General features: G+C 42.3%; 1 protein-coding gene across 1 annotated transcript in view; it reads left to right on the forward strand.

The window, feature by feature from the left end:
• The first annotated feature begins 539 nt into the window (after positions 1 to 539).
• Positions 540 to 12447, forward strand: part of CHIC2 (cysteine rich hydrophobic domain 2) — a 53050-nt gene continuing 41142 nt past the window's right edge. The window contains exon 1 of the mRNA XM_039542604.1: positions 540 to 873. Coding sequence (XP_039398538.1) covers positions 755 to 873 — 119 coding nt within the window. The 5' untranslated portion in view covers positions 540 to 754. The remainder of the gene's footprint in view (positions 874 to 12447) is intronic.

Below are 12447 nucleotides of genomic sequence, written 5' to 3' on the forward strand. Positions count from 1 at the left end.
TACAAATGCCCACTTTTACCAAAAAAGGGGTTGAGGAGGGGTAAGAGGCGGGCCTCAGTCCAGCCCTGTGTGGGGGACGAGGGGGCTTGGGCGAGTGGCTCAGGCCAGCTCCAGGGGGTGGCAGGGAAAGGGCGAGGGGACACAAACCTACCCACTGTACCACAGGCTCCATCACCTTCCAACCTGGCTGGGGGCGGGGCCGCAGGGAGAAGGAGCAGCAGGGGGCATGGCCAGAGTGACAACGCTCCTGAGGGGTCCCCAGATTGCCCGGGCCTGGGCCTGGGCCTGGGCGTTAACCCGCCACTGGGTAAAGGCAACATTTGCCCATCTCCCCTAATTACCGCCCAAGCCCCCTCCAGACACCTTTGACCCCTGACCCTGCCGAACTATCCCAGACAGGAGCCTCGCCCGCCCTCTCTCCACCCAGCCACTGCCCGCGGCCTCCGCCCTCCCGCCTCGCTCCTAACCGCCGCCCCCAGCCGCGCGCTCGCAGCCCCCGAGAGAGCCGGGGCCGCGCGCAGCAGCCCGCACCCGCAAGCTCTCGCGAGGCCGCGGCGGCGCCGTTGCTGTGGTTCCCTCGGCTGGGGCGGCGCTAGCGTTGGCGCCGCGGCCCGGCCCGGATGTTGTTGTTTCTCCCCCTCCCCGGATAATGACGGGCGCTTCCTGCCCCTGAGCCGTAACGACGCCGGCTCAGCCTCGCCGGGGGACCCCGGCCGCTTGCCCGCTCCTTGTCCGCACACAGCGCGGCCCGGCCATGGCGGATTTCGACGAGATCTACGAGGAGGAGGAGGACGAGGAGCGGGCGCTGGAGGAGCAGCTGCTGAAATACTCGCCCGACCCGGTGGTGGTGCGCGGCTCTGGCCATGTCACCGTGTAAGGGCCGCGCCGGGGGGAAGGGAGGGGGGTAGGCCGCGGGCACGCGATGGGGCCGGGGCGCGGGAGGAATGTGGCGAACCTGGGCTCCGCGGGGGAGGGGGTAGAGTTGTGCCCCGTCCAGCCGCTGCTCTGGGAGCTGGATCGGCCCTGCCGGTGCCCCAGGGGGTGTGATGCGATTGGCGGTGCCTGCTGTGTGCCAGCTGTTTGGAAAGGGCCTGGCGGAAAGCTCCGCTGCTGCAAGGAGCCAGCCTGCGAGTCTGGCTTTGAACTTCCAGCCCAAGGCAGGGGGGAGTGTGGCTCCTTCCTCCCTGCCCCCTCTTCGCAGCCAACCGTGGGGGCACCTGTGGCGTTTCCCCTGCACCGCATCTTGCATTTTGTCACGTTGTAAAGCCCTCAGTGCTGTTGGCTAGAAACCTTCACAGGCAGATCGTTTATTGAGACATTAAGGAAACAAAGCTGACCTGGGTTGTGATTAACAGAGGTATGTAAAGTATGAAATCCAATGATGAGCTGTCAGGAAGTGGGACATTTAGTTACTATATATATATATTTTTTTACAAGTACATGACCTGTAGTCCTGTAGTTGTTTATATTGCTGTTAGTCACTGTCTCAGCCTCCTCCTTTATCAAGCGTCAACGTTCTGATGTGGTCTGAAAAGTCTTAGTAAATACAGTAAGAGCAGCTAACCAGTCTGACAAGCACACCCAAAACAATGTCATTAGCTTTTTGGCATGTGATGAGGGTGACCCACTTTTGCTATGGGTTCCTTTTTTTGGGCCAGGTATCAGTGAGGATCTGGTGGTGACTAAAATAAAAGTGTATTTAAGTTTTCAATAATTTCACAGGCTAGGTTGTTTTCTGTGATCTATTCTATTAGGAGATCTATTTAAAACAAATCATTTAGTGCTTATGAATAGTACTGCATATTCTTGGAAACTAAAAAAAAAAATCTGCGAAAGATAGAATAGGGGAAGCACAAGCTTCTTCATGTTGTATTCACTACTGAACAGGGCTGGATTTGAGGCAGCAGCACAGAAGTTAAAGGCCCTGTATCCTATTATCAGATGTGATGCAAAGCTATCCAAGATATTGGGATTAACTTTTCATTAATATTGTTTTACTATGTTGTTAATGTCAGGGAAAGTATCAATGCAGAAATATATTGATTTGGTGGTGAGAAATCAGAAAGCTTACATAAGGCCTAAGTGCTCTTTGGGAGAGATGTTAGGGGTGAGAAGATGTTGAAAGGAAGGGAATGATTTGTTTGTAGGTCAGTTTGAATACACCTCTGGTTTGTACTTGTTACCATCCAATAGCATATGTGAAATAATCCATTTCTAGTGGACAGTTGATCATATACTATATTAAAATCATAACTGTCATTGCTCACTAGTTAGCAACCTTTTCATTATTCTCATCAAAAAGGCAAAGAACTAAAGGAAATTAAGACACTACTCTTTTCTCTTCCTTGATTGTGGGTCCTGTGGGCCAAGATCAAGGCCCATTGGTGGGAAAGCCTGGAAAAGCCTTCACACTTGTGGCTCATAGAAGGAATTTGGCTCTGGGCTGTCAGTCCTGCCAACTAGTCATGTGAATTGTTTTAATAATAATAATAAAAAAATCTCCTAATCTCTCATTCATTCATGCCCGTCACCCCCCCCCCACCCCACCCATCCTCTTCCCTTCATTCTTCTCTTCCGTCTTCTTGCTGCAGCCCATTTTTTTTTTATTTTTATTTTTTTTTTTCAACCTGAGCGGCCAGCAGCTTATTCTTCTCTTTTCCGCTTTGGGGGGCCTGGGGGTTCCTGCGCTGCCCCTGCCTCGCCGATGATCCTCACACATCCTCATGACATGTCCTCACCTCCCATGGTAAGTGGGGTGTGGGTGTGATCGGCAAGGCGGCAGGGCTCACCACCCAGCACCATGCATCTTCATGCATCTCTCCTTTCTTTTTTTCTCTCTAAAGTCTCTCTAACTCTCTCTATTTGTTCTTTGTTTGTAGCAAGCTGATTTTTTTTTTTGGGGTGGGTTGCCCCCCCCCCCCTCCCCCTCTCCTCCCTGACTTGGGACAGGCAGATGGCCCCAAAGGACCTCTCTGGTGGAGTTTCCTAATCTCTAGTACTTGATCTTTTGGGTGGCCAAAAGAGTGCCTATTTTGAGTGGTCTGCATCTGGTTTGTATATCCCACCCAGTATTAAATATGCTCTGAATGTCCTCAGCCGCTCATTTTCTCTCTCTCTCTTCACCCTAAATTACGTCAATTGAATGTAATTCCGTGACATCAGAGAAGACTGAAAATTCCTATTGGAGTCTTTCACCTCTTTCCTTCTAATCAAATTGCAACCCATTTGTAATTCCTACTTCTGTATCATTGTGTTTCCTTAAATGAGGACTTTGACACTAGAGATAAATTTCAAACATATTTGGGATAAGATATAAAAGCTATTTTTCATTTAGATTTTTGTTATAGAACTTGTATGCAAAGCATTCTTCTTCCTTGATTTACAGAAACGTGCATTTTAGAGGTCTGGAAAATTTTATCACAGATCTAGCAAGCAAAAGGAATACTTATGGTCCTCTCACTGATTCTGCAGTTTAAAACAGTTGCTGACTGTGTTTGTTTTTAAATATCCTCCTTCATAGTCTATTGTCTTATCCTTTCTGATCTTGCATTGGAGTCATAATGTTGAATTTGTATTATCAGTCATTTTCATGACTACAGATTAATGTCACAAAGACAGAATTATTACTTGAACATCATCCACCAGGAGGAGAAAATGGGTTATGTGCGAGAGAGTCCTTTGTTAAAACTATTTTAAAAAATAACAAAGGAAATGCAGGTGAATACTGTGCAAATGAAAAGTTTAATGCAGGAGTAATCAATTAGTTTTTGTCAAGGTCCAGACTCCAGAGAAAATGTTGTTGTTGTTTTTGTATTAAATCAATAAAAAGATTGTTATCAATTCAAAAGTGTCTGGTGGTCCAGATTTGGCCCGCGGTCCACCTATTGACTATCCCTGGTTTAATATCTAAAGACTTTCCAAGTTTGCTTTCTAAACAGACTTCTCCTTTAAAACAAGCTAGAACTATATGCAGAATGGCCCAAATAGAGTAAGAGGTTAAAGTCTGTTGTCATTTTAAAACATTTTTCCCACCATTTATTTCAGGTCTACAACTTTCAGAACACCAGATTCTACTTGGGATGGTACCACAGTATGTGCACTGCTGGTGACACTCCTACTATTTCATCCTACTACTGAGCATCCCTCGTTTTTAAATATGACCTGTTTCTCTAAAGTTCTAATATCTTTAAACTTGGCAAACCATAAAAAGTGATTTAAATCAGGGAGTCAACCATTAAAGTGCTTACTTTTATATCTGTAGGTGAGCTCCAGTTTTTAGTGGGGAGTGGGTCATAGGGATGATATTGCTAGCAAAATATGCGTGCTAGAATGTCTTACCAACTAGCAGCTGGTGTTCTCTGTTGGGTATGAAAATTATGTACCTGGAAAAAAGAGGAGAAAAAGTTATGTTTTCATTGACAGATTTGCTCAGTGTTCCTATTCTTTGATTATTTGAGGCATTTATAAAGTTCAAAGTTTATATGTTATAAAATTGTTTGACTTTTTGTAAAATATGTGTTTTCAGGTTGTCTTTCAATTAATGGATTTCAGGTTATTTGCCTATTGTACGTTGTATTTGAAATTGATGTATGTATCAGTAACAAAGTATAGAAGGTCAGGTGTATTAATTAAAAACATGATTTAAATCAGTGAAAAAGCTTGATTTTTAAACTTACTTTTGTGTTTCCAAAAGAGAGGTTGGTTTTCATCTGTTGACAAGAGTCAAAACATTTTCATTATCTATTTCATAGAATCATAGAACTGGAAGGGACCTCATCTAGTTCAGTCTCCTGCACTGTAGGCAGGACTAAGTATTATCTAGACCATTCCTGACAGATATTTGTCCAGCCTGCTCTTAAAAATCTCCAGTGATGGAGGTTCCACAACCTCCCTAGGCAATTTATTCCAGTGCTTAACCACTCTGACAGGAAATTTTTCCTGATGTCCAACCCAAACCTCCCTTGCTGCAATTTAAGCCCATTGCTTCTTAGCCTATCCTCAGAGGTTAAGAAGAACATTTTTTCTCCCTCCTCCTTATAACAAACTTTTATGTACTTTAAAACTGTTATCATGTCCCCCCTCAGTCTTCTCTTCTCCAGACTAAACAAACCCAATTTTTTCAATCTTCCAGCATAGGTCATGTTTTCTAGACCTTTAATCATTTTTGTTCTTCTTCTCTGGACTTTCTCCAATTTGTCCACATCTTTCCTGAAATGTGACGCCCAGAACTGGACACAGTACTCCAGCTCAGGCCTAATCAACACGGGCTTTAGAGCCGAAGAATTACTTCTCGTGTCTTGCTTATAATTCTCCTGCTAATATATCCCAGAATGATGTTTGCTTTTTTTGCAACAGTGTTACACTGTTAACTCATATTTAGCTTGTCATCCACTATGACCCCCCAGATCCCTTTCCGCAGTACTCCTCCCTGGCAGTCATTTCCCATTTTGTATGTGTGCAACTGATTGTTCTGACCTAAGTGGAGTACTTTGCATTTGTCCTTATTGAATTTCATCCTGTTTACTTCAGACCATTTCTCCAGTCTGTCCAGATCATTTTGAATTTTATTCCTATCCTCCAAAGCACTTGCCACCCCTCCCAGCGTAGTATCGTCCGCAAACTTTATAAGTGCACTCTCTATGCCATTATCTAACTTGTTGATGAAGATATTGAACAGAACCGGACCCAGAACCGATCCCTGTGGAACCCCACTTATTATGCCCTCCCAGCATGACTGTGAACCACTGATGATTACTCTCTGGGAATGATTTTCCAACCAGTTATGCACCCACCTTATAGTAGCTCCATCTAGGTTGTGTTTCCCTATTTTGTTTATGAGACGGTCATGGGAGACGATATCAAAAGCCTTACTAAAGTCAAGATATACCACATCTACTGCCTCCCCCCATCTACTAGGCTTGTTACCCTGTCAAAGAAAGCTATCAGGTTGATTGGACATGATTTGTTCTTGACAAATCCATGCTGACTGTTATTTATCACCTTATTATCTTCTAGGTGTTTGCAGATTGCTTAATTATTTGCTCCATTATCTTTTTGGGCACAGAAGTTAAGATGACTGGTCTGTAATTCCCCAGGTTGCCCGTATTTCCCTTTTTATAGATGGGCACTATATTTGCCCTTTTCCAGTCTTCTGGAATGTCTCACGTCTTCCATGAATTTTCAAAGATAATTGCTAATGGCTCAGATATCTCTTCAGTCAGCTCCCTGAGTATTCTAGGATGCATTTCATCAGGCCCTGGTGATTTGAAGATGTATTGGAAGTGTAGGCTTATTCCCCCCAAGGCCCCAGTCCTGCCAAGAGAATTGCAGAACTTAATTTATTTTCTGTGGGTTTCTGCATTGGTCTCAGGGGTCACCTGCATGCTTCTTTTGGCAAAACTGGGACCTAAAAGGTGAGAGTTTGTCTGATAATGCATCCGTGCCTTGTGCAAGCAGTGTCTTGTTTTAATAAATAAATTATATTTCTTCAGAGGCTATTAGTAAAAATTGGGGAATTATATTTTTCTCATTTTCTTGAGAGTAACTTATTCATCAAACTATTGCATATTTCCATCCCATAACATATTTGGGAATACACCCAAACAACCTTAACCTGTCCTGTGATACCAGGCAGTAACCATTCAGCAATAATTAATGCAGTTTAATGTTGTGGTCCCAGATTAACTGGAATTTATTTAAAAAGACACCTTAAGGTTGTTGCAGAATTGGGGGTTCATATTTCCCCCCACCATATCACTACCCGGCACTGTTAAGACTACTTAAGTTCCTTATTTTCATATTTCCATACCCTAATATGTTTGGGTTTCTTTTAAGTTTAACTTTAATTCTGAATTTTCTGGGTATTTAATGCTTGTTTTGTAGATAAATACTATATTCTTGTTGCATTTAACCTTAAGTTACTGATACATATGCTCCACTTCAACTCAGTTTTAAAGTAGGTTTATTTTTCCCTCTGGAAATGTTGGATGATTTTTTTAAATTAAAATCTTTACACATGAATATGAACCAAAAAAACCTTAAAATGTTGCTACAAGGTGATATTTCTAACGATTTGAAATTTGTGTCGTTTTCACCTTCAATAAAAGTTAAAATATTTCTTTTTTTAACGAGGGCCAGATTCAGCAGTCCATTCAGTCTGCTTTGCACTGCTCTGAAGCAGCGCAATAGCATTCAAAGTGTACTAGCCAGTTAAATTGGGTTTACAGCTGCTTTGCAAAGCAACTGGAGAGTACAGATGAATGTGGTCATTAGTATTCTATTGTCGTCTTGGCTTATCTTCTGAGATTCAGAGTAACTTTAAAAAAAAAGAGAGAATTTAACAGGTAAATTTCCAGGATATAAAACTGTTGAATGTGACTATAGTGGTTGAAAAGAAATAGATAATCACTTGAAAAAAATTAAGCAGTGAAAACATGGAAGCACACTGGGTAGCAAGGGGGCATGAGGTGGAAGAGAGCAAGACTGTGGGAATTATAGAGGGATTGTGATGGAGGATTATGAGGAAATTGAAGGGAGGAAGCATTCAGTGATGGGTTTCAGTGGAGGAGCAGGACACAGGGATTCAGGGGCAATGTTGAGAGTAGTGAGGACTAGCCAGGTATGTACATGCTCATGGTGGGGCCTCTCCCCCACTGCGTCCCAGGCAGGTTCTTCCGCATTACTGTGAGTAACTAGCACTAGCCCTAGGGTGAAGTGAGTCTTGTGCTGAGGCAGGGCCAGGGCCCCTCACTGGACCAGCCCCCTGGGCCACCTCCCTGTGCGCTGTCATTTCATGCTCTTTGTATTTATTTTTTGTTTTATTTCGTCCTGTGATTACACTAGAGTTTAGTATGGGGCACCCATTGAATCGGGAGGGTACTTCCACCATTATCAGAATGTGAGGTGGTTAGCGGAACAGAGCATGGGTGGGAGCAGAGGGGGAAGCAGGGATGTGCGTGGACCTGCAGGGATGTAGGCAGGGGCGGCTCCAGGCACCAGCACGCCAAGTGCATGCCTAGGGCGGCAAGCCACGGGGGGCGTTCTGCCGGTCGCTGCGAGTTGCGGCAGGCAGGTTGCCTTCAGGGGCATGCCTGTGGAGGGTCCGCTGGTCCCGCGGCTTCAGCAGACCTCCCGCAGGCCGCCGCCGAATCTGCGGGACTGGGGACCTCCCGCAGGCAAGCCGCCGAAGGCAGCCTGCCTGCCGTGCTTGGGGCGGCAAAATACCTAGAGCCGCCCCTGGATGTAGGCTGTGTCTATTTAGGCAGGACTGATAGCACCACCTGTTGATAAGGTTACCAGACATGTCTCATTTTAAGACCCCGTTCTCAGTTGCTCATAAGTTTTCCAGGCTTTAACTGTTTGGGATGAATTTTTCCATGCTGGATCCCATGCAAGATTCCCGAGTTTCACCATTCCTCTGCTGTCAACAACTGTTTGTAAATCCCACTAGCAAAGTGGGTGTTTTATCCACCTTTAGTGCTGGGAATTTAGAGGATAACTTATTACTGCTATCATTTACTCAGTCTGCTCAAGTAGCAGAGATCTGTACAGTGGAGCTAAAGGTTCCAAACCTGTTGAAGGCAGTATGACGCCACATGATGGAATTTCTGGTCTTACAGTTGGCTTTTTTAAAACTTAGGAAATTACACGGAAAAATAACTACATTTAAAGAACATTAAGGTTTCAAAGTCGAGTGTCAGAAGTTAGGAAATGCACAGTTAGAGTTGGCCTTCTAATATTAATCCCCCGCAGCGCCCCCCCACCCTGTGCATATGCACTATGATATGGTCTCTAATTATATGGTCACATATAATTTTTTTCCACAGAACCCAGCCTCACTCAGTGCAGATGATGGAGGGTGCTCATCAAATGAGCATATTTTGTTTTCCCATTGTTCAGTGTGTGGCCATTGTTGTATTGAGCTCAATGTAGGAACACAACCTAACAGTTTTACTACCAGTGGTTCTAAGGCTACAAGGTAAGATCCCCTACTCCTAGGGGAGCATATCATATAGGAGGCTTTGGAATTCATTATGTAGTTAGATTATGGTAGGGGAGAGAATCAAGATTACATCTGAGATTTAGAAAGTTCTTCCTTCTTGTAGTATGTCAAGTATTTCAGTGCTTAGTAATTGATAGGTACCATCTTTTTGTTTTGTGTTTGCACAATAAGGTCTTGATCCATGACTAGGGCTCCTACGTACTACAGTAATACAAATAATAAACAAATTGAGAACAGATTGATTTAATTCAGAATATTGTTTCAGAGTTATATTTGTAATCTTTGAGACTGAAAACGTAGTTTAGAGGATCTCTTCCTTTTATATGTTTCTTATCATAGGTGCTAAAAAGGAATCACCATGCAGTCCCTTTCAGGATGGATTATTTTTAAAACAAAAAAAAAAAGTCAGTTTAAATAGGATATTTTAATTTTTAAAAATACATTCAGTTTGTTGTAAAATTAACTTTAAGGTTAAACTCACTAATTTATAATTATTTAAATAAATTGAGAATGATAGCTTAGCAAGTTGAAGTGGATTGATATTTTGTAGTATCTACGGTAGATGTAAAACGACCATTTTCAAAATTTGTATATGTTTGTTTTAATTTTGAGAAGCTGATCAGTATGGAGAAAGCAGGAAAACTAGTTTTTCTTTGCCAATCAGTGAACAAAAAACAGATCTCTCAATGCCAGTTTCTCTGTTTATATAATCAGTTTACCGAAACTTGGGTTTTCTTTTGTTTTATTTGGTTTTTATTATATACCATATGTATCAGCAAGTTTGAGTACAATGAAGTGTTTTGTTTTCAACTGCAGCTAATGAAAACAATATTCTGAGGAAGGCAAAATCAGCTAATAATCTGTACTGACGTGAATGCAGTTTAGTTATAGTTATTTTGTTATAGATGAAAAGTATTAACCATTTAAAAACAAAACAAAAAACCATAGGCATGTGACAATGCAAGAGTGTGGAGTATCTTGTTGAACAATAACTCTAAAAGCAGGAAATTTTTCATGATAGTTGTACCTTTCTGATTTGATGATGATGATAAAGCTTACGTTACACAGCACCAGTCATGGCTCCATCATTTAGGTTGAATTTAGGTTTGCACTTAAAGGAGGTATTCATACCTCTAGAATGAATACAGGATATCCTCCCTAAAATCACAGCACTTACTCTTCAAATACCAAATAAATTTTAATGTACATCAATTTTTTTGAGTTAAAATTAATTAAAAATGGGTCCTTTAGGAAATTTAACATTCTGTGTTAAACTGTTTTTGTCCCAGATACTTTAACAGAAGAAAGACTATTCAAACTTATATAGTTAAAACTCCACAAACACTTGTGCATAGACTACAGTTGATGAAATTAGATACCAATCAAGGTAGATTAAAGAAAAATCAATTAAAAAAATAAAAATCCAATTTTGAAATCAGATTTTTAAAATTAAATTAAAGATTTTCTTTTTAAAAATAAACCTATTTAATTTAAATATGAAGTTATGACAATCTGTATTAAGGCATCAGTTCACTATAATCTACTGTAATCACTTAAATTTTAAAAAGTAATATTCAAACATTACATTTTCTGCCAATGTTTTAAACAAAGTCAAACCACTGAACTAAAGAAAGTCAAAGTCAGTGGCTAAGAACTTGAAACCAGAGTTTGTTGAAGGGCTAACCCATTTCTGTTTCTTTAGCTAGTTCAGTTCAATGACTACTAGTTCATTCAAACTTGAAAAACTGATTGGGAATGAAAAAGGAAAGGTTGTTTTCCTCTACCAGTCTAGGAATAAAAATAATGTGTGAGAGGATGAGGTCTACTAGATCTATAATCTTGTAGGTCAGGGTGACCAGAAACTATCAGTTCAATACACTAACTACAGCTGATTCTGCCTTTGTTTGATAAATCAGTTTAAGTGCAAAACCTGTTCTGATAAATTTACTTTTTTTCTTGTGTCCAACACATTTAAAGGAGTTTTATTTCATTAACAAAATGCAGTTTTAAAATGTTATGTTGTGAATTTAACTGAATTCAAATTTCCATCCAAACACAGATTGACACAAATCACAAGTAAAAATTTTTTTAGTAAATAAGAAATGTGTAATTCATCATTTTTTAACACAAAAAGTGTAAAAATCAAGAATTTGAATAAATGTTTGTTAAGCTATATACAGTAAAAGCTGTGTTATCCGGCTGTGTGCCAGCCGGAAAGCTCTATAAACCAGCATTTCTAATCTTCATAGAAAGTCCAGTTTATAGTCTGGTTGGTGCGAGGCCAGCAGGCTCTCTACCTGGCTCTGCGTGGCTCCCCGGAAGTAGCGACATGTCCCTGCTGCTCCTAGGCAGAGGAACAGCCATGAGGAGTTTGGAGTGTGGGAGGGGGTGCGGGGATGGGGGTTGGGGCACCGGAGCGGGTGTGGGTCACAGGCTCTGGGAGGGAGTTTGGGTGCAGGAGGGGACTCGGGGCAGGGGATTGGGGTGTGGGAGGGGTTTTGGGGTGCTGGATCCGGGCAGTGCTTACCTCGGGCGGCTTCCCAGAAGCAGCGACATGTCCCTGCTCCTCCTAGGCAGAGGCGCGGTAGGCGGCTCTGCGCACTGCTTCCAACCACAGATGCCGTGCCCTCAGCTCCCACTGGCTGCAATTCCCAGCCAATGGGAGCTGTGGAGCCAGTGCTTGGGGCAGGGCATGGGCAGTGCGCAGAGCCATCTGCCATGCCGCTCCCTAGGAGCAGAAGGGACAGGTTGCCGCTTGCGGGGAGTGGCCTGAGGTGAGCACCCCCCATATCTGGCATCCCAAAACCCCTCCCGTGCCCAAACTCCCTCCCTCTTATTCAACCGGAATTTTTCACTTACTGGCACCTCCCACTCCCCAAGCATGCTGGATAACAAAGCTTTTACTGTAATTACTCAAGTGTATATGGTGTATCCTCCTGGTTAGCAAAATACCAAATGTAGTGTAAAGTCTATGTTTTTAATGGCAATTCAACATGTTTTGATGATTACCAACCAAAGGGAATCAACCTTTCTTTAGGAAAATAACTAAAAAATAAAAAATGCAAAATGAGATAAAAATAGGGGATTTAAATCAGAATGATTTAAATCAATCCAGTCTGGTAGCTACTATGCTAAATTACTAATGGTTGTTGTTTCTAATTGTTATGATTATATTTATTCATATAGATATAATAATTACACACACAAAACACTCTACATTAAAAGAGCATTAAGGTTGCAAAGTCAAGTGTTCAAAAGTTATGAAAAGCCAAAATTAAGGTTGCCTGTGCAACCCTGATTCAGCTCCCTTGTGTGTATGCATTATGAGAATCTTTAACTAGATGATCAAATATGACTTTTTCCACAGGACTCCTAACTCATTCTGTGTACATAATGGACCTGCTTTTGGGATGAATCAGGGTTGTGTAGGTTAAGAGAGTTCTTTG

The sequence above is a fragment of the Mauremys reevesii genome, linkage group 5 (assembly GCF_016161935.1).
Source record: "Mauremys reevesii isolate NIE-2019 linkage group 5, ASM1616193v1, whole genome shotgun sequence".
Classification (NCBI taxonomy): domain Eukaryota; kingdom Metazoa; phylum Chordata; order Testudines; family Geoemydidae; genus Mauremys; species Mauremys reevesii.